General features: G+C 33.2%; 1 protein-coding gene across 7 annotated transcripts in view; it reads right to left on the bottom strand.

Moving 5' to 3' along the window:
* The window catches only part of NBEA (neurobeachin), a 672,618-nt gene that overhangs the window by 561,270 nt on the left and 89,020 nt on the right, over positions 1-22,328 (bottom strand). For all 7 annotated transcript variants that reach the window (XM_040267082.1, XM_040267084.1, XM_040267081.1 and 4 more), the window contains exons 2-7: positions 18,020-18,251; positions 14,691-14,791; positions 14,354-14,449; positions 5,380-5,501; positions 3,361-3,487; positions 729-848 (exon numbers count right to left, since the gene is read on the bottom strand). In XM_040267082.1, coding sequence (XP_040123016.1) covers positions 729-848; positions 3,361-3,487; positions 5,380-5,501; positions 14,354-14,449; positions 14,691-14,791; positions 18,020-18,251 — 798 coding nt within the window. The remainder of the gene's footprint in view (positions 1-728; positions 849-3,360; positions 3,488-5,379; positions 5,502-14,353; positions 14,450-14,690; positions 14,792-18,019; positions 18,252-22,328) is intronic.

Genomic DNA, 22,328 nt, shown 5'->3' on the forward strand with positions numbered 1-22,328 from the left:
TATAAGTTTCTAGGACAGAACAAGCAAACTATTCCTATAAAGGAACAGATAGTAAATATTTTCAAACTTTGCAATCTACAACTTGCTTTGGTCACGGATTCTTCTTTTTTTGTTTTGTTGAGTCTTTAAAGAAAAAAAAATTTTTTTTAAGAAATATAAAAACCAAGATGAACTTTTTACTTCTGCCCAAAGCCTTTGCATTCATGATTCCACTGAATGGGATATTTCTTGCAAATACCCACATGGCTTTCTCTAGTCTCATCACTGAGGCCATCTCTGGATGATCTGGCTTCTCCCTTCCATACACCTATACCTACACTTTCTGTATTTGTTCCCACTTAACCTTTCTCCACAGTATTTACCATCATTTATCTAATAAACAATATTAACATACTATACATATTTATTCTATTTAAGGTACTCCTTTCACATCAAAATAAAGTATAAGACACATCTTTTAATGCTTAAGATTCTGAAAAGAACAGAATATTGCATTTAAATTTTGACCTAAAACTTAATAATCTGCCCAACCAATTTTCTTTTTTTGTATCACTAGTTGTGTCTTTTAGCAATTTAATTATTCTAAATTAAGGCAAAATTCACTTAATAGAAAAAAACTTCAAAATAAAGCTAGTTTCTACCAAACAGTTATATTATTCAATTCATGCTATAAGCAGTGATATATCAAACACTCAAATACATTAAAATACAGATAAATAAAAACTTACATCATTTGTGTTAACATGCCAAGCCATATCACCATAGGATACCAGCTGTCCATTAACATAACACCGAATTTCACTGTTTCTCCAACGATTGTAAATGTGGACAATGCTGATCATGTACCACTTAAATGAAAAAAAAAATTAGGAAATCAATATGCAATGTTTGGTTATTATTGATTAAAGGCAATCATAACATTTATCTCACACTACAAAAAATTACTTGAAGGAATAATAATGATAATCCACTATGAATACTTCAAATTCCCTCTCTCATTTCTCATTTTACAGATGAAAGAAATGATTTATAGAGAATAAATGTGTGACGGAAATAGAGCGAGAACCTTTGGAGCCCTAGACTGATATTCCTTTCACTATACCAAGATCCAAAAATTGTGGAAACACAATTATATTTGTTGTCATTCATTTAATAATATTTGCAGTGTGTCAGGCACACTGACAGTTTCAGATCATAGGTCAAGATTTATTTATTCAAGATTCCCTGGAATTTAGGGAGCAGTGGAAGGACCCATACATTAGTCAAGTAAACAAATACAGAATTATAAAACCATGATGATGACTGTGTGTGGAAAAGGACATTGTAAACTGAGAAAGAATAAAGTAGGATTCTACTTTGGATTGCATAGTCAGGCAAAATCTGTCAAAGGAACACCATTTTAATAGCTATAGTAAGATTGAGATAATTTCAATTTCACAATGTAGAATTATTAAATCTAGGAGTAATTATATTTTCTAACTTAACAGTGTATGACTATAAATTAAGAATCAAGGAATAAGTTTATACTGAGCTCTAATTTTATAGTTACTAGTGTCAACAAAAAGCATTGTGACATGAGATGGTTTAAGTTCTCTAACAATTTGTGAATCTAATCCTTAGTCTAATTCAGATAAAAGCCTGCTTCAGATAATAGCATATTACAGATAATATGTAAACATTATTTCTAAACAACAGAAAAATACATGATTTACAGATGTTTGAACAATTATGCTTTCACCAGTAAGGAGGGATTTAGATTCATTTCTCTTCCAAACATAAAAATATAAAACACAAACTTTGTTCTGCAGATTACTTAAAAACATTATTCAATTATTTGATACAAAATTATTTATTATTTTGCATGATATTTATAAAGCCATAATAATAATTCTCAACCACTAAAATATTATTTATTTCAAGGTACCTGAAATACTTTGAACAAAAATTAATTTTCCTCCTTTTGATTTACAAAATAAAATAGTGCACTAAAAAATTCACAAAATAAAGTAACACAAAATGACATTCTTCCTCAGTTACAAAAAATGTCAGGTCAATTTGGAAAAGGTCAGTTTTCATTCCAATGCCAAAGAATGCTCAAACTACCACACAATTGCACTCATCTCACAGGCTAGCAAAGTGATGCTCAAAATCCTCCAACCAGGCTTCAACAGTACGTGAACCGTGAACTTCCAGATGTTCAAGCTGGATTTAGAAAAGGCAGAGGAACCAGAGATCAAATTGCCAACATCCATTGGCTCATAGAAAAAGCAAGAGAGTTCCAGAAAAACATCTACTTCTGCTTTATTGACTATGTCAAAGCCTCTGACTATGTGGATCATAAAAAAATTGTGGATAATTCTTAGAGAGATGGAACTACCAGACCACCTGACTTGCCTCCTGAGAAATCTGCATGCAGGTGAAGAAGCAACATTAAGAACTAGACATGGAACAACCGACTGGTTCCAAATCAGGAAAGGAGTATGTCAAGGCTGTATATCGTCACCCTGCTTATTTAACTTGTATGCAAAGTACATCATGAGAAATGCTGGACTGGATGAAGCACAAGTTGGAATCAAGATTGCCAAGAGAAAGATCAATCACCTCAGATATGCAGATGACACCACACTTATGGCAGAAAGAGAAGAACTAAAGAGCCTCTTGCTCTTTAGTGAAAGAGGAAAGTGAAAAAGTTAGCTTAAAACTCAACATTCAGAAAACTAACATCACGGCATCTGGTCCCATCCTTCATGGCAAATAGATGGGGAAACAATGGAAACAGTATTTTATTTTTTTGGGCTCCAAATTACTGCAGATGGTGATTGCAGCTATGAAATTAAAAGATACTTGCTCCTTGGAAGAAAAGTTATGACCAAACTAGACAGCATATTAAAAAGCAGACACATTACTTTGCCAACAAAGGTCTGTCTAGTCAAAGCTATTGTTTTTCCAGTAGTTATGTACGGATTGAGAATTGGACTATAAAGAAAGCTGAGCGTCCAAGAATTGATGCTTTTGAACTATGGTGTTGGAGAAGACTCTTGAGTGTCACTTGGACTGCAAGGAGACTCCAACCAGTCTATCCTAAAGGAAGTCAGTCCTGAATATTCACTGGAAGGACTGATGATGAAGCTCAGGCTCCAATACACTGGCCACCTGATGTGAACTCACTGGAAAAGATCCTGATGCTGGGCAAGACTGAAGGCAGGAAGATCAGGGGACGACAGAGGATGAGATGTTTGGTTGGCATCACTAACTCAATGGACAGGAGTTTGAGCAGGCTCTGGGAGTCGGTGATGGACAGAGAAGCCTGTGGGAATAGTGAATTGCATTACTCTCAATAGATGATTTAGTTATACATACCTTGCGTGGTTGAAAATCATATTTCACACAGTGCTGAAAACCTTTTCCTTTGGACTTCAGTGATGTAACGATCAAACAATTGCCAACAAAATGAGCAGAGTAACCAACTCCTTTGCTAGTACGAAAACTGCAAAGAAAACTGAAAGTAGTATAATATCCTCTGCTACAAAGAACAATATACCTGAAGATTACTATTATATAAATAATAAAAACACAATTATAAAAATAAAACTTGTATACCTACAGAGTAGAAAGGGTATTACAGGTACCAATAAAGACTAAAACAGGAAAACTTTAGAACTAAAAGAAGAAATTTAAGTTGGGAAAACAGAAGACTATAGAATCTTTTAACATTTCAATTTCACAAATACATAAAGTAACACAAATACATAAAAACAAATTAATGGTCAATAAAAGGCTACCAAGTAGATTTCATAAACTTTCAATGATCACCTGGATTAGCATATACAGAAATCATATACACAGTTAATGTTTCCAAAAACAACTTCCTCTTTAATTCTACTATATCTCTGAAAACAGTTTACAAATTTACAAAAAAAGTGAGAGCCAAGTTTGGAAAAAAAGGTAGGTAATCAAGCAAAATCAAGCAAAGAAGTACATGTACTGTCGAAAACAGAAAAAAAGAAAAAAAAATGTGACTAAGAAATAGAATTATTTTCTTCCAGAGAAATACTCCTCCAGCTGTGAATTCAATCACACATAAAAACCTGTAAATGTTCTGACAAATGATAGTATTACTGCAATAAAAGTATGATCTTCCCAAATGTTCTTTTGGAAGTTCAACCTCATTTATGTTTGGAAGTTCAGATGTCCGTTAAAACTCTCTCTCAGACTATCCATACATACTATCCATAAGTAATCTTTCTGTAGTAGAGTCTAGAACCTATCAATAGCTCACATTTTTCAACACTCACATTTCTGAACTAGTCATATATAAAAAGCACATAAAATATTATGCTACCATTAAATCCTACATGATAGGTACTATTATTATCCTCATTTTACAGCTGAAGACACCAAAGTATAAGATAAAAATAGTGAGTGGTAAAGGCAGGACTTAAACTCAGGCAATCCTATTTCAGAGCACTGTAAGTATTAAATGATGTAATACAAGTAAGCACCTATGATGGCTAATACATAGTAAGGTAATAAATGAAAGTTTAATGTTCTTGTAACTTGGCATTATTGGTGATCTAAAATGACCAAGTTCTGAGTCTTACAGGTGAACCCACTGTTGGGATGATCCATCCATTCTGTTAGTTATCTACTAAATAATCAATCTTATCTAATTATAACTTCTCACACAGTTATCCGGAGAAGGAAATGGCACCCCACTCCAGTATTCTTGCCTAGAATATCCCGTGGACAGCAGAGCCTGGTGGGCTGTTGTCTATAGGGTAGCTAAAAGTCGGACATGACTGAGTAGCTTCACTTTCACTTTTCACTTTCATGCATTGGAGAAGGACATGGTAACCCACTCCACTGTTCTTGTCTGGAGAATCCCAGGGACAGGGGAGTCTGGTGGGCTGCCATCTATGGAGTCGCACAGAGTTGGACACGACTGAAGTGACTTAGCAGCAGCAGTAGCAGCAGCAGCACATAGTTATCAAAATCAGTATTTCAAAGCATATCTTAATTATGCTCACAGAATCATGTAAGTCAAAAGGCAAAGTGAAAGAAATCTGATAGTAGTTTGTTTTTCATTTTCTCTTCTTGATCAGTATCTTCACTCAGAACATACAACTGATATGTGCAGAGTCGAAACAGAAGGTCTGTAACACTTGATTCTTAAAATGGAATTAAGGGGAAAAAAATAGGGCAGATAGCCTAGAATCAACAGCAAAAAATGAATAAAATAAACCAACATAACTGTATCTTTATAGGTTTAACATTTTTATTTACTTATTTTTCGTACTATGTTGTCTTGACACTATGTTACTTATTTTTAAAAATTGAAATGCTTAAGACAAAAGTACTAAAATTAAATATATAACTTACCAATAAAGATAAGGTTTATCCTTATCAACATTAATGTTATTTAATGGATCCATACGAAACCAAGTATTTAGGGTGAAGCCATTCTGATAAGGCCACTTTGCAATAGGAGGCAATGCAATTGCCTACAAGGTAATGATAAAAAATAGGAAAGTATCAGTTAAAGAAAATGTGACAGTAACTAAGGTCAAGTATGGCTTTCACAGATTAAAACACAATGAAGGTATGAGTATCAAAGAATCATGGACAAATATAAAAATAGAAATTATCTTATTAAAGTAATCTATTAATATTATTTGTTGACTATAGAAGCATTACACTTTCAAATACTCAATAAATCAAGATTCATCTCTAAGTTATATAGTATGGTTCAAACTGTACTCCAATAACACCTCCTTCAATTTCACCAATATACAGTCCCTTACACATATGCTGCAAAATTTTCAGTTTTCAGCTTACGTTAGGTTCAGTAATATTTTACTTGATAAAGGAAGCTGAATTTTCAATAAAAAAACAACTCTGTTAGAAATGTTAATGGAATCAATATTGAAGAAACAGAAGTATTAAGAAATAACACTAATACTGAAACAAAGAAGGGGAACATGAGGTTTATCATTCAGAAACTGAACCATTGAAATTTATGATCAAAAAGGACTCAGACCCACTTATAAGTAGGAAAGAAATTAATACAGTATTCAGTTGATAATAGTAATTAAAAAACAAAACAAAACTAGCCATTCTCGGAAAAAGAAATGAGAAAGCAATATATTACTTGACCTGAAGTCAAGAAGTATCTAAGTGGATTCACTTATCTTCCTATGAGATATCTAAATTCCTTCACATAAAAGATAAGTACCCTTAATGATTTTATTACTGATCTGTTCCTCCAAGCAGATCTTTCATATTGCTGCTAATGAACTTACTCAAATATAACACATAGCTTCCATATTAAATATCCTCTGCATATAAAATAAATTCTAAGTTTCTTAAGGTTACACAAGGCTCTTTATACACTGGCTCCAACAAATCCTTTCAATCTTATTCTCTTCTAGTGCCTTACCTTACATCCCAAAGTATATCTGAACATACAAGCTGTTCCAACAGTTACATGTTCTGTTCTGTTACCTGTTCCTCAATTTGTACATGATGCTACTTCTGCCCAAAACACAGCCTCCAATAAGATCCCAATTACCCTTCAGGCTAATACATCTCTCTCTTGTGAAGCTCTCCTGAACTTCACCATAGCCTAGTTTCTTGTTTCATTGTTTTCCCATAGGAGTTAGTCCCTAGCATATAGCACTTAGTAGCTTGTTGTAACAAGGTGCTTTTATGTCTACCAATGAGTTCCTAAAGAGTTAGAAAAACAGTTTATACTCCCATCATTGTGACTTAAGACAGAAAACATTCAATATGTTATCACTGAAAAATCTCAAAGTAGCAAAATGTCTACTGCATTAAAAAAAAAAGACATACAAACAAACACATACAAACACATAAATTGAAACATACCATTTGAAATGAAGACTGAAACCTTAAAAATGAAATGCAAGTTTTCCTATACAATACATGTCATGTCCTTTCAGATTTTAATACTAAGCAATTAGTCCAGTTTAATTGTCAATATAGCTTTTTTAACTTTTTAAAAAAGGAAAATGTTTTACTTAATTTTTTTGTTTGCTTGTTAGTAAAATGTAATTCTTGCCAAGTTTACTGCTGGATTATACCTCTGTAAGTTTCACTAAGCCAGACATCACCTACTATAGCTGCTTTAGAGTACCAACGTAAACAGGAGAAATATTTATTGAGGACAGTGAATAGTGATTCTACAGAATTATAAAAACAACTTAAACATATTCATTTGTTCATAATGCCTGTGGAACACAGCTGGCACAGGGTTAGATTCATGGTTTCCAAACTCTTGCCATGATCAGCATGCCCAAGTGCACTTCCATATCAGCAACAGCAATTCATGACAACACTGTCACTGCAGTATTAATAAGCATTCAGGAGGGCAGCTCACTCTTTCTCATTTCCCCCATTACTCCACATACCCAAGCAATCTCTTACTTCCAGCCAATGGCCCCAGCACTTTCTATTAATACATCATCAGTCTCATCATATGGTCTACTGAGCTCTAAATCAGAACTTAGACTATGCATTGAACTAAGAGATGCAGTAAAGAAATTGAATTGAACTGCTCTTCAAGTTTTCCAGAACTATTCTTCCACCATGGAAAAGACATATATGGTACTCATTTGTTATTATCCAAATGGTAAGACGGAAAGAGTCCTAAATCACATTCAGCTGCAAACACCAGTGAACTAAATACAACACAAAAAAGAAAAATCTCACTAAAGAAAAATATAATAAGCTTCAGTGATAATGATATGACAACAGTCTTTGGTCTTGCTTCCCATATTATAATGATATAATAACATTCTCTGGGGCTTCACAGGTAGCACTGGTGTAAAGAATCCACCTGCCGATTCAGGAAATGCGGGAGACACAGGTTCAGTCCCTGGGTCAGAAAGATCCCTGGAGTAGGAAATGGCAACCTATTTCAGTATTCTTGCCTGTAAAATCCCACAGACAGAGGAGCCTGGCAGGCTACCGTCCCCGGGGTCACAAAGAGTTGGACATGACTTAGCGACTGAACAACAATTCCATAGATAAATAGTAATCTTTATTTATGGCCAATCTCTTCAACAAGATAGTTTACTCAAGGACATTCTTTTAAATTTATTTTTTATTACATATATATTCTAAAATTATCTTTTACTGAAGTATAGTCTTAAATTTAATAAGTAACAGCTAGAAAAAATGCTTTGGGGACCTAAAATGTCCCATTTCTAAAGGGTATGACTCAACTTCCTGTTCTTACTTATGTATCAACCAAAGTCTTTCATACAGTACACTTTGTATCCCTAGTTTTTTTCAACTCTTTAATGCATACATGCTCCCTTAATCAGTGCATAAAAAGCTAACTTTTGTGAGAGGACTGCCTAATGTAGAACTCAGGTTCATTTACTCCCAAATCATTCAGGCCTAAATACCCATTATCCCATGGTGATAATGGCATGTCCTTTGGACTATGTCTGTGATTATGGGTTTAAGCTGCCTTCACATTTCTTCCATACTTCCTTCTACAATATTTTGGTATCCATAAATAGGGTCGCTCATTGTGTCTAGTGAGTCCACAGAACTCTGAAATCTGTATCCCTCACTGCCTCCTAGACTAGTTGACTCCAAAATTTACATTTCTCATTTCGCAAAAATACAAATGGAGAAGATTCTGATGTTCAGATAGGATGCGTTCAGTTAACTATTTCAATGAATGCAGAAGTGTACTATTTCTTAAATTAAGCAAATTCGTGAAATAGATAATAATCATGAAAAACAAATCTAAATAATATATTCATAAAGGTAACCGGGCATATAAAATGTAATCTTACATTTATCATTTACCTTCACACAAATCACTGAAAAATTCAATTAACTCTCTGTAAATATTACCAAATTGCTCATATGGAGGCAATAAAACTCACAGAAAGTATCTCCACAATGTGAAATACAATTCAGACGGCCTACTATGTTATTTTGGTCATTCTGGAGGGAAAGTAAATGGTATCATGATTTTAATCATCCAAAGGCACCAATGTGAGCAGTGGTCCAAACACTCTATTTTTTTATTACTAAAATGCCACTGGTTCATGCTCATTCAGAAACAGATCATCAAAACACTGTGATAGGAAGGGTTTAAATCAGCTCCTATCTAAATTTTTCAGCAGTTCAACACCAGAAGTAACATGCTTGATAATTAGCCAATTTGTTGTTAAGTGAAATACTGAATTTAAGATCAGGCAAATTCTTAAGGTTGTGACTCTACTTTAAGGCTATGAAGAATGTTTACACTGAGGAAGCTTATTACTTAGTTTCCTCAACTGACAACTGCAGTAATGTCACTTATCTTGTACAGACTGTATGACTCAAATGAAATAATAGTTATAAAAGTTCCAGTTTCTTCCCTACTTTCTCCTTTACACAGACTATACCCTTGATCCAAACTACTCGTTATGAAAATGAGTGATGCACTCATTATTAGAGAAATGCAAATCAAGACCACAATGAGGTACTACTTCACACCAGTCAGAATGGCTGCGATCCAAAAGTGTGCAAGCAACAAATGCTGGAGAGGGTGTGGAGAAAAGGAAACCTTCTTGCACTGTTGGTAGGAATGCAAACTAGTACAGCCACTATGGAGAACAGTGTGGAGATCCCTTAAAAAATTGCAAATAGAATTGCCTTACGACCCAGCAATCCCACTGGTGGGCATACACACCGAGGAAACCAGAATTGAAAGAGACACATGTACCCCAGTGTTCATCACAGCACTGTTTATAATAGCCAGGACATGGAAACAAGCTAGATGTCCATCAGCAGATGAATGGATAAAAAAGCTGTGGTACATATACACAATGGAGTATTAACTCAGCCATTAAAAAGAATACATTTGAATCAGTTCTGATGAGGTGGATGAAACTGGAGCTGATTATAAAGAGTGAGGTAAGCCAGAAAGAAAAACTCCAATACAGTATACTAACACATACATATGGAATTTAGAAAGATGGTAATGATGACCCTGTATGCGAGACAGCAAAAGAGACACAGATGTGTAGAGCAGACTTTTGGACTGTGACGGAGAGGGAGAGGGTGGGATGATTTGGGAGAATGGCATTGAAACATGTATACTATCATGTAAGAAACGAATCGCCAGTCTATGTTTGATGCAGGATACAGGATGCTTGGGGCTGGTGCACGGGGATGATCCAGAGAGATGATATGGGGTGGGAGGTGGGAGGCGGGTTCATGTTTGGGAACTCATGTACACCTGTGGTGGATTCATGTCAATGTATGGCAAAACCAATACAGTATTGTAAAGTAAAATAAAGTAAAAATAAAAATTTTTTTAAAAAAAAAGAAAAGAAAATGAGTGATGCAGGGAAAACCAGGAAAATGGGAATAGATAGTATAAGTCTACTAATATCCCATGAGCAAAAACAATTCAAACATATACTACTAATGACATTAAAATGATCTCTGTTCATGTTATGCATATGTAAAACATATTGCATATTGATAGGTAATTGATAGCCAAATAGCTAAAAACAGGATGAACTGCAACCATACTGAGGCAATTCAGGGAATTTATTAAACCAGAGTCATTCATTAGCTTTAGCTAAACTTTGTTAATTCTATATATAAAACAGGAACTTGCTTATATTTCATTCAAAACACTTTGCTCTTCTTCCCCATACCTTAGACTGAAACCTATCAGACATCAGATCAACAATAGTTCTGTAAAATGTGTTAGAAATATGTATGTGTGTGAACAGAACTATTATATCTAAGAGAACCCTCACCTACTTAGGGACAGTGACAGTGTTTTCTCTGCAGATTATATATGTTCCACTCTAACAAGCAGATATGTAAAATGATTGACTTCCATCCTGTAATTTTTTTTAAATGTTCCTATGTTTTGTTCATAGTTGGTGAAACTGTAACTTAAAAAAAGAGATTAGTAACAAAATATTCAGGAAAAAATATAAAATTAGGAGAATGGCTGAAAAAGTGGGAGATTGCAAGAACACTGAAGTACTTAAAATAACCAAAGAGCAATAAATATTTACATGATGTTTTACAACTTTACAGTGCTTAAACAGTACATTATTTTATTATAGGCCCACAACCCCTATTCCATTATAAAAGTACTAATATTTTACATGAAAGCCAAGAAACATTAAAGATTAGTCCTCTACAGTAATGAACTAGAGGATTCTGAAATCAAAACTTGTTCTTCTAGCCAAAAATTCCACATATGCTCTACAATATTACCATACAGATTGAGATGATTAAATCAAGAAGATTGAAAGAGCTATTTCTTTGAAAAGAGCAACAAAATCGAAACACCTCCAGCTAGACCTGGCTTCTATCCCTGGGTCAGGAAAATCCTCTGCAGAAGGAAATGGCAACCCATTCCAATACTCCCTTGCTTGCAGAATTCCATGAACAGAGGAGCTGGGCAGGTTACAGTCCATGGGATCGCAGAGTAAGACATGACTGTGTGACTTTCACTTTCCAGTACAACAGACTGAGGGAAATTATAGTAACAATGGAAGAAGAGGCATCACTACACATCCTATAGACATTAAAAGGATAATAAGAGGATAGGATGAAAATTTTATGCCAATATATTTGATAACTGAAATTAACCAAAAAAATTACTTGAAAGACACAAAACTACCAATGTTCACTCAAAACAAACAGAAAACTTTCCTATATCTACTACAGAAATGAAGTTTGTAATTTAAAACCTTCTCACAAACAAAATCCCAGACCCAGATGGCTTCAATAGTGAATTCTAGCATACATGAGAGAGAGAGAGAGAGAGGGGGAGGGGGGGAGGGAGAGGGAGAGGGAGAGGGAGAGAGAGAGAGAGAGTGTGTGTGTCTGTGTGTGTCTGTCTGTGTGTGTGTGTGTGTGTGTGCGCGCGTGCGTGCTAAGTCGCTTCAGTAGTGTCTGACTCTTTGCCACCCTATGGACTATAGCCCACCAGGCTCCTCTGTCCATGGGATCCTCCAGGCAAGAATACTGGAGTGTGTTGCCATGCCCTCTTCCAGGGGATCCTGCTGACCCAGGGATCAAAGGTGCGTCTCTTAGGTCTCCTGCACTGGCAGACAGATTCTGCACCACTAGTACCACTTGGGAAGCCCACATTCAAGAGTAAGTATTATCAATTCTACACAAACTCTTCAATAGAGAGAAATGAATACTTCCCAACTCATTTTATGAGGAAATGAGTTTATGATTCTTAAGATCACAACCGGAGAAAGATTTTACAGGAAAAGAAAAATGTATCCTCAAATCAATCATAAAAATAACTGTAAAATTTCTTAGTAATATATTAGCAAATCAAATCCAGTATTGTATGAAAAGGTTGTTACACTGTGATCAAATAGATTTTTTCCTAGGAATGCAAAGGTGATTTAACACTGAAATATCAGTCACTGTAATTCACCACATTAATAAGATTAAGAAGAAAAAGTATAGGATCATCTCAGTAAAATCAGAAAAAGTATTTTATGAAATTCAACAATGACATTAACATACTGATTGTGAAAAAAAATGCCCAGCAAATATGAATAGAAGTGAATTTCCTCAACCTGATAAAGGACATTATCTTAAAACATAATGCTAATAGCATATGTAATGGTGCAATATTTAATGCTTTTCCTAAGACTAAGTCAAAACTGTTATGATTACTAACTGTAGGTCCTAGCCAGTGAAATAAGGTACGAAACGCAATTAAAAGGTATCTACTAAAACTTGCTAGGACAAGTAAGTGAGTTTATTAAGGTCTAACAATATAAGGTCAACAATAATAAAATTTTGCATTTTTATATATTAACATAAAACAATATGGAATATTTCTGAATGAATGTAACCAAAAATGTTTAATACCTGCATGCTAAAAACTACAAAATGCTGAAAAATCAAAAGAAAATGAAACAAAGGGAGAAATATATTGTGTTTCATGAGCTGGAATATTCAGAACTAGATTCACACAAAAATGGCCAGACCGTTTTCAAGAAAGGTATCAACACAATCCAAAGTGAAAAGAACTGTTGCTTCAACAAATGGTTATGAAATAATTAACAGTCACATGTTAAAACAAACAAAACTTAACCTCCAATCTTCTTTCACACCATATTTTAAAAAATTCACACAAAAGGGATCTTTGTGTGATCCTAACATAAGACCTAAACAGAAGAGCTAATATAACCAACTTTCAGTAGAATGCAGAAGAGAAAAAACCCTATAACCTTGGTTTATACCAATTCTTAGACTACAGAAAGCATATGCAATAAAATAAAGAAAATTTTAATTGAACTTTATCAAAATTAAAATCTTTTGCACTTCAAGAAATATTAAGAAAATAAAAAGACAAGCATCAGATTGGGAGAAAATATTTGACAAATGCATTTCCAAATTAACTTAGATCCCAGATGTATAGTGAACTCTTGAGATGACAAGACAAACAATCACATTTTTTAAAGTGAACAGAAGACTTGAACACAAACATCACAGAAGATTTAAGAATGGCTAATAAACACAAGAAAAATGCTCAATATCACCCATAAGGGCAACACAAAATTAAAACTACAATGAGTTACTTTTATACTACCATTTACAAGTCTCAAAATAAAGAGATAGGACTGAACTGAATGAAATGAATGCCCAGGATGCAGATCAACTGGGATTTTCATATACTGCTTATGAGAATGCAAAATTTTTCACTACAGAAAGCAATTTGCTTGTTTATTATGAAACGAAATATGCACTTAATAAGAAACCCAGCAATCCCACTCTTATGTACTTACTCAAGAGATAAGAAAACATACCTGCAGAAGATCTACATTCGAGACCTAAAAGTTTTACTTATAATAACCAAAAACTGAAAACCCCAAAGTCCATCAACTAGTGAATAGTAAGCTATAGTATATATCCATAAAATGTAATACTACTTGGAATAAAAGGAATAGAATAAACTCCTGATAATCTATTATAAAGTGGATAATCTCAAAAGCATTAAGCTAAGTAAAAGAAGGCTGACAGAAAAAGACTTAGATACTATTTGATTTTATTTATATGAAATTTTTAAAAAGGTAAAATTATACAAACACAAAACAAACCAAAGGTTGCAAAGGAGAGGACCAGGGAGAGGGAACTGGCTTCAAAGAGACAAGGAAATTTTGGTGAGTGATGGAATTGTTCTGAATCATGACTGTGGTAACAGTGAAGGGATTATTCAAAATTCATCAAACTGTACTTTTTAAACTGCTGAATTGACTGTGAGTAAATTATGCCATAATAGAATTGACTTAAAGTAAATAAAAACAAACAAGTATTTAAAACTTACCGCAGCACTACAACCAGGGAAATTGAAGAAAGTATCAGGTCCATGTCTTTGTGGCATCTGATTAAGAACGGATAATAATTTTACTGCATGTCTTGGCTAAGGAAACAAAAAAGAGAAATGTCACTGTACAAATTTAACAAAAATATCTAATGTATCACCTTTACCATCACACTGTTTTCTAACTAGAGAGAAAATTATTTTAAAATCATTTACTGAACTATTTAGGAGGAATAATTTCTATTACCAATTCAAGTTTATAGCTCTCTAGAGACAACTTGTTGAACATTAAGTATTAATGCACTGATATTGAATACTTTTCCCTTTGACCACAGCTTACCCAGATTCCACTTTCTCCTCGAAGCATGCTGAACAAAAGCTTCAATTCCTTGACAGTGATGCTGTAGCTGGCAAGAACCCCCAACATATCAACTAGAAGATCTTCAAAGGAAAATAAAGTTATTCTGAACTCTAGTCATAAGCTGTCATCTGTCAAGGTAATACACTTTTAGAAAGAGCAAAAGTTATCTCATCATTTCTACATATATATTGGTATCCATTATAGCCAAATGACCTCATGAATAGCCACTCAAATTAACAAGTATCAATCATCATATAAGAAAAAAATACTTTAAAGACTTTTTTCCCACCCAGAATTATGATTTCAATTAAGTTCTCTTTGCAAAGTCATAAAAATTTGATTTTATAAATTCCCAGAATATACACACATGCACATAAATCTGCTATATGCAGGGAAAGACAGGCAAAAATATGCAAAGGTACAATGACTTAACATTGTAAATTTGTTATTTTCTAAAGAAAACTGATGTTTGACCACATTTTGTTTTAGAATTATCTACTCTTAATAAAATATATTCTTGAAATATCCCCTGGCCCATCAGCAACAATTCTGAGTACTCACTCCTTGCCTGGCATCACTCCAAGTGGTTTACAAGCATTAACTTCACAAATCCCTGTAACAAGCTTAAGTATTATCATTAACCTCTTCTAAAAATGAGGAAGTGAGGCACAGGTAACTTAATTCCATTGCCAAAGCACATACTCTAGTAAGAGGTACAGTTAAAATTCAAACCTAGGCAATATGTCTTCAGAGCTCTGATTTCTACCCACTAGTCTCTAAATGGAAACACCATTTCAACCCCTGACTAGTGATATCCATTATGACAATGTATTATGTGCATATAAGAGATATACCGGCTCACTAGATAATAAGAAAAAAATATACATTTAATCTCTTGTCTCTGATTACTTTCTCATCTCTAGACAGTGTGAGTCATAGTACCTCTATGAGTCATTCTTTGCAAGATATTAAATATTTAAATCTACATATCTCAATTTCTAAAGCACTTACTAAGAACTCAGATACTACACGTTATAATAAATACACATAAACATTATAAGAAGCTTATCATCAATTAATAGTTTTGGTTAGGATAAAGTGAAATAATTAGTTATTGATATATACATGATTTAATATCACAGATTAACAGCTGAACTTTGAGACTTCAAAAATATTTATTATGTATATATTTCAAAATAGAAATGTAATATGGTTAAGTCATCAATAAACTGACTTACTCATAACACCATTGTAAGTAAGCAATCTCTATGATAAAAAGTTTATATTAAGCATTTTAAAGCAACTAGCTGAAATTGCAAAATCTTCATAGAAGATTTCATTCAGGTATGTCTACACATACTACAGTAAAAGAATTGTATTTCCAAACCTTTATCTCATCTCCTACATATGTCACACAAAAAAAATCTACTAAATTTGCATTTAATTACATAATTATTAAAATTTCTTATTTATTATACAGATAATGTAAACAAGCACCTCAAGTTTTAATTTCACTATAAAAACTCTTCTCATACAAGACTTTTAAAGGAGAAAAAATACTATGAAAATATACTATCAATTTACAACAGATGTTTAAACACCTTCTAGTGATACCTTCAACATTATTACATGAAAAGAATCTCTTTTAATGTAACATGTTACAAAATACTCAGAATGAAAACTTAGTAGCCTTTTGGTGGTTACTGGGGCTTCATTAGTATGTTATCTAGATTTTATTTTCTCTACTGAAAAGTAAGGTAGAGGAAATTTTTCTAACACTTTTTTAATGTTTAAACAACAAAAAGTGAAAATTTTGTGTTATCCATATTATTAATGAGAATAAGGGATAAGGGAACTAAGAGGCTTTATGTAACAGAAAATGTGAAGATAGGAGCTTCTTGGTAATATCAAGCTTACTATCACCTTACTTCAGTACTCATGAATTATGTACAGTATGTTAGTAATTGTGGCTCACTTTCTAAAGTGTACTCTATAAAGTGCACTTTATTTATAAAAAAGAAAGAAAGAAAAGGGAAAGAATTTTAAGGGTTTAAACTCAGATATGAGGATTTAAAGATCAAATGATGTTCTATACAACATGTGTACTTGTAAGTTTATACAAATAAATTCCTGCTAATGCTAAAATTTAGCAAAATGGTATCATATCTCCATCAAAAATACCTTTTAATTCTGATTCTTATTTTTCAAGTTAACCATGAGTAACCAAGACAGAGAATGCTAAATTATTCTAAATAGAGATACATGCCATCTTGAAAGCAATTACAAATGATTTTAATATATTCTATAAGAAAAACCAAATTGTGAAATATTGTTTAAATTTTAAAAAGCATTGATCTTGATTCTTCATTCCTTCTTTCCTGTTTAATATTTTGTTCTACTGATATTAAAATGAATTATCCATAAAGCAAAACATTATAAGGATTTTCTGGTGTTTGAATTATTTTTAAGGAGCAGATATGATCAGATATTGTGAGGAATTATAGTAGCACTTTTAGAATTATGAAAACTTTTCATGTCAGAAGAAAGTTAGGCTAAAGACTCATGGCTTAAGAGAATCATCACAAACTCCTTATTTTCTGGAAATAGCTGGTGCTCTGGGATCATCCTTCAAAATATTTTTACTTAAGTGCATCTAACCACAGAGGGAAATGGATTTGCATGTGAGTAAAGGACTGATGATAAAGAACTACACATATCAAAATTATTATTTCAAATAACATATAACAACACAAAATTATTAAAACTTTTATCTTGAAACTTCATGCAAATTGTATACTCTAATCCACAATGTCTGCATTTAATACAAAAGTTCCTCCAAAAAATAGGAGAGTAAGAGTGACACTTTCAAAAATCACAACATGCTTGTCCTAAGGCTTTTAGCATTTCCTATCCCATAAATGTGAGACTGAAGAAGATGGAGTTCAGAGAACTTTTAATAAAGTACCAATTTTATAGAAATATAATATGTATTGTAGTATTTTAATTACGTAAAAGTTTAAGTTCTACATCGAAAGGTACTGTTCCTTTTTCTGATAGATCTCAGAGCACTTATTCCACATTACTCAGATTTTCTGAAACCCGGAAAACCAGAATAGCAATTATATCTGTCTAATACAGAAATCATCTTTCATTCTTCAGGTTTTCCCTTAATATAAACAGCACATTTCCAATACATCTTGACTTATCTATTTTAAAACAAGATAGCTTCAACAAACCTATATTAAACTAGAGAATAAGAGAAGTATATGAATATTTAAATTAAACTTTCCTATCAGATAATCCCATACCTGCTATCATGTCATCTACAGCACTCATTTTCAGCAATACTTGCTCAATGAGCCCAACTTCTGTACTAGTCTGTAAATTCCGAACACTTTTTCGTAGGATGGCTGTAAACATGCTCCATATTTCTGCTTGACATGTGACATCACAGTGTTCCAAAAGCTCTGTCATGCATGTTATGCTCTCAGCATCTTGGATAATAAAGTTCATCTCCAAGTCAAATTCTCCACCAACCAGCTGAAAAGAAACAGAAAAAAATCACTAATGATAATATGAGAGGTTATCTATACAACAAAACAAATATTTAGCTAGCATAAACATATTAAGAGTCTAAAAAATTTCAAGTCTTCTAGTCGAAAACTAATTCTGATTAGAAAAAAATGTCACGACAGATAAGTGAAAGGCACTGTAAGAAATAAAACTGTCTAAGAGAATTTTTCTTTCTTTCAAATGGGAAAAGGCAATTTCAAATCTGGAAGAACAGAGCAAAGTATAACAAATGACTAAGAGGTAAGTTCTAGGACAAATCTTCTTAAAAAGGCACTGACTCTGAAAAGGGATAAATACTAGAAGATGCAGATCACTAAAGATGAATGTCAAGACATGGAAATTCATTTTCTTTTATATTACTAGACTGACAAAAAAGATGTAACAAAAAAAAGAATAACTGGGTCTAATATCCATGTATAGAATATGAAGAAATAAGAAACTATATTAGCAAACTTATAATAAATGTTGAAAGAATTAATCGTAAAATTGTTTAAAAGAGAAATACCTAATATCCAGTGGTACGTAAAAAAAAAAAAAAACACAACATGTAAACTGGGAAAGGTGGCAACGTGTTTGACTTGTGACATTATGCCAAGTGAGTCATAAGTACTGCTGTCCCTCCTAAATGCTACTTTAAGTACCGTGACAGACAAATACACATGGAATAAAAGATATGATGATCCTCTTAATTCTATACTGGTCAAATCACACATGAATTAGTTTATTCAGTAATCAGTACCATTGTTAAGAAAAACATTAACAACTTGGGTATCTTTTTGATCTAGAGAATAGGAAATTTAGGCAGAAGATAATAGGCATATACAAAATATATGACAAATTTGAAGTCATTCATTTCCTTATTCAATAGATATTTTATTTATTAAAGACTAGAACTTCCTGTTCTAAGAAATAGAAGTGTATCTGTGGACACAAAAAGCCCATGCACTAACAGTGCTAAATTCTAGAAATAAAAATGTATATTTGTATTTACATATAATCTATTTTTAGATTCAACCTTCAAAAAAGGTTGAAGTTGGCTTACAAATTATATAAAGTATAAAAGAAGACATAAATAGTGAGTAGCTGAGAAAGAGGAAATAAAGGAAGATAAGATTAGGGACTAGAGATTAGACTCAAGAAGTGGAATTAATTTTCCATCCATGAAAGGTGAGCACATAATATAATATAGATGGGAAAATAATTGCAATAATAACAAACTACTTAACCTTATTTAACTTATATGAAGAGTACATGATGAGAAATGCTGGACTGGATGAAGCACAAGCTGGAACCAAGATTGCCGGGAGAAATATCAATAACCTCAGATATGCCAATGACATCACCCTTATGCTAGAAACTAAAGAGGCTCTTGATGAAAGTGAAAGAGGAGAATGAAAAAGCTGGCTTAAAACTCATTCAAAAAATGAAGATCATGGCATCCAGTCCCATCACTTCAGGGCAAATAGATGGGGAAACAATGGAAACAGTGGCAGACTTTACTTTTTTGGGCTCCAAAATCACTGTAGATGGTGACTGCAGCCATGAAATTATAAGATGTTTGCTCCTTGGAAGAAAAGCTAAGACCAACCTAGAGAGCATATTAAAAAGCAGAGACATTACTTTGCCGACAAAGGTTCATTTAGTCGTGTATTGTATGGATGGGAGAGTTGGACCATAAAGAAAGCTGAACACCAAAGAATTTATGCTTTTGAACTGTGATGTTGGAGAAGACTCTTGAGAGTTCCCTGGACTGCAAGGAGATCCAACCAGTCCATCCTGAAGGAAATCAGTCCTGAATATTGATTGGAAGGACTGATGTAGAAGCTGACTGTAAAGAACTGACTCACTGGAAAAGACCCTCATGCTGTGAAAGACTGAGGGCAGGAGAGGTGACAGCAGAGGATGAGATGGTTGGATGGCATCACTGACTCAATGCACATAAATTTGAGTGAGCTCCGGGAGCTGGTGATGGACAGGGAAGCCTGGCATGCTGCAGTTCAGGGGGTTGCAAAGAGTTGGACACAACTGAGCGACTGAACTGAACCGAACTTCATATGTCGTTTAGTACTTATTCTAAGTGCTTAACAAAGAACCGTATTATTATCTTCATTTTACAGATAAGGAATCACAGGTACAGAAAATTCAAGCAACATGAAAAAATTTCACAAAACTAGTAGATAGAGAACCCAGGATCAAAATCCACTAAGTCTTTCTTTATAAAACTTCACAAAAGCAATAAAATCTCATCTAAGAACATTTTAAAAGTCTTCTAAAATTTAAGAGTTTAAAAACAAAGTATTCTCAAATTGTGAAATATTATACTCTGTATACATATTTTCTTTGTAACAGCTCCAAAATTCAATTTTATAAGAGACTATAACCGTTATGCTGACTTCTGATCTTTTACTGAACTAAATATTTTCTCTGATTAAACCTTGGTTTTATTTCTACATGGCAAACAATTTCAACTCCCCCTACTATTTCTGGTTTATTAACAAAAATAGCTATGAGCAAGGGTAAGAGATTGGCTCTGAATTCAGATTTCCTGTATGCTGATTTTTGCTGTACTACTCATTTGCTATGTGACCCTTAATGATGCTACATACGGGAATAAAAGTTCCTAGCCAACAGGCTGTTGTGAAGATTAAATAAATAAAGTAGCTGGGTTATAAGCACATAGCAACAAAGTCAGGAGCATTCAATCAAGGACTTAAAATTAGATATTACTTGTTCTCTAACCCCAACTTTGAGGTAAAAAACATAGTCATCTGATCACACACATCTAAAGTACAAAGAAACAGCCAGGGTAACCTTTATGTTTCTGGTAAATGATAAATTATTATGTACTGTGTACTCCCTTAGATATTACTTGTCAATCTAGCAAAACCAACTCAAGCAACAGTTTCACTATGCCATCTTCAAACCAAGAACTGCTTATTTATTCATATTTATATATCCAAATGAATTGGGTCACTACTGTCAACTTGTAGACCTATGATTAGTAACTCAGAAGAGGTTCTCTAGAATCAAACCATACAGAGAAACAAAATAGGTTGAAAAAGAATGACGTGGACAACTTACTGACTGAACTAAAAAAAGTAGATTCCAATGTTTAATTCTGTGAGCCTCAGAATAAATCTATGTAAAATTAGCATACACTAAAATGGAAGAACACTGACAAATTCTTCAGACTGATCTCCTTAATTAGCTGTAAATGCTTAAATAGAATCTAGTATAATTAAGAAACATTATCAAATGTATTAGTAGCAGAAATGGGCTCAGTGGTAAAAAAGAAAAAACACTCTGTTTTTAAAGGAATGAACAATTATAATGTTTAATTCTAACAATCAGGCTATTATGTGAAGCCTAAGTTTCCATCTTTCACAATTTTAAAAAAAAAATGCCCCGTTCTATACATCACTTAATTACAAACAAAAAAACAAAAAAAACAGTTACAGCTCCTTGATTTCACTGCCAGAAACTGTAACAATATTTATTATATGTGTTATAACAGAATGGACCTATGTTTTCAGATGGTCTTTCTAACCCTATTAATTTTTAACACATTAGTTGTTAACACATTAGTATTAAGGAGGCTAACTGCTTATAACTATCATTCCATCATTAGGGAGATATTTACTCTTCCCTTGTAATGAATAGTTCAGTATTTATCAAGCAAAGCATACAAGAAAAAGTAGAAACAATCAGTCTTCATTATTTAAACAATTCTTTAACAACACTATGAGGAAAAGACATAGTTGCCTTCAGAAAAGGAAAATGAAGATAAATGAGGGTAAGCAATATAACCAAAGTCACACATGAGTTAAATGGCAGATCCAAACTTCTAATCTAGACTAAAAAATGTAATGAAATGCCTTGTTATGAAGTCAAGGGTATAAACTTCAAAAATCGAGCTGGGACATGTCATAGTAGCACTATGAAAAAAAAATCAGTGCCTTAAGAACAGTGTATGGGTAAAATGAGGAAAGACAAAATGATTTCTGTGGGTAAGAAATGAAACATTCAGAGACAGAAAATCACAGT

The sequence above is a fragment of the Oryx dammah genome, unplaced genomic scaffold, assembly GCF_014754425.2.
Source record: "Oryx dammah isolate SB20612 unplaced genomic scaffold, SCBI_Odam_1.1 HiC_scaffold_24, whole genome shotgun sequence".
Classification (NCBI taxonomy): Eukaryota; Metazoa; Chordata; class Mammalia; order Artiodactyla; family Bovidae; genus Oryx; species Oryx dammah.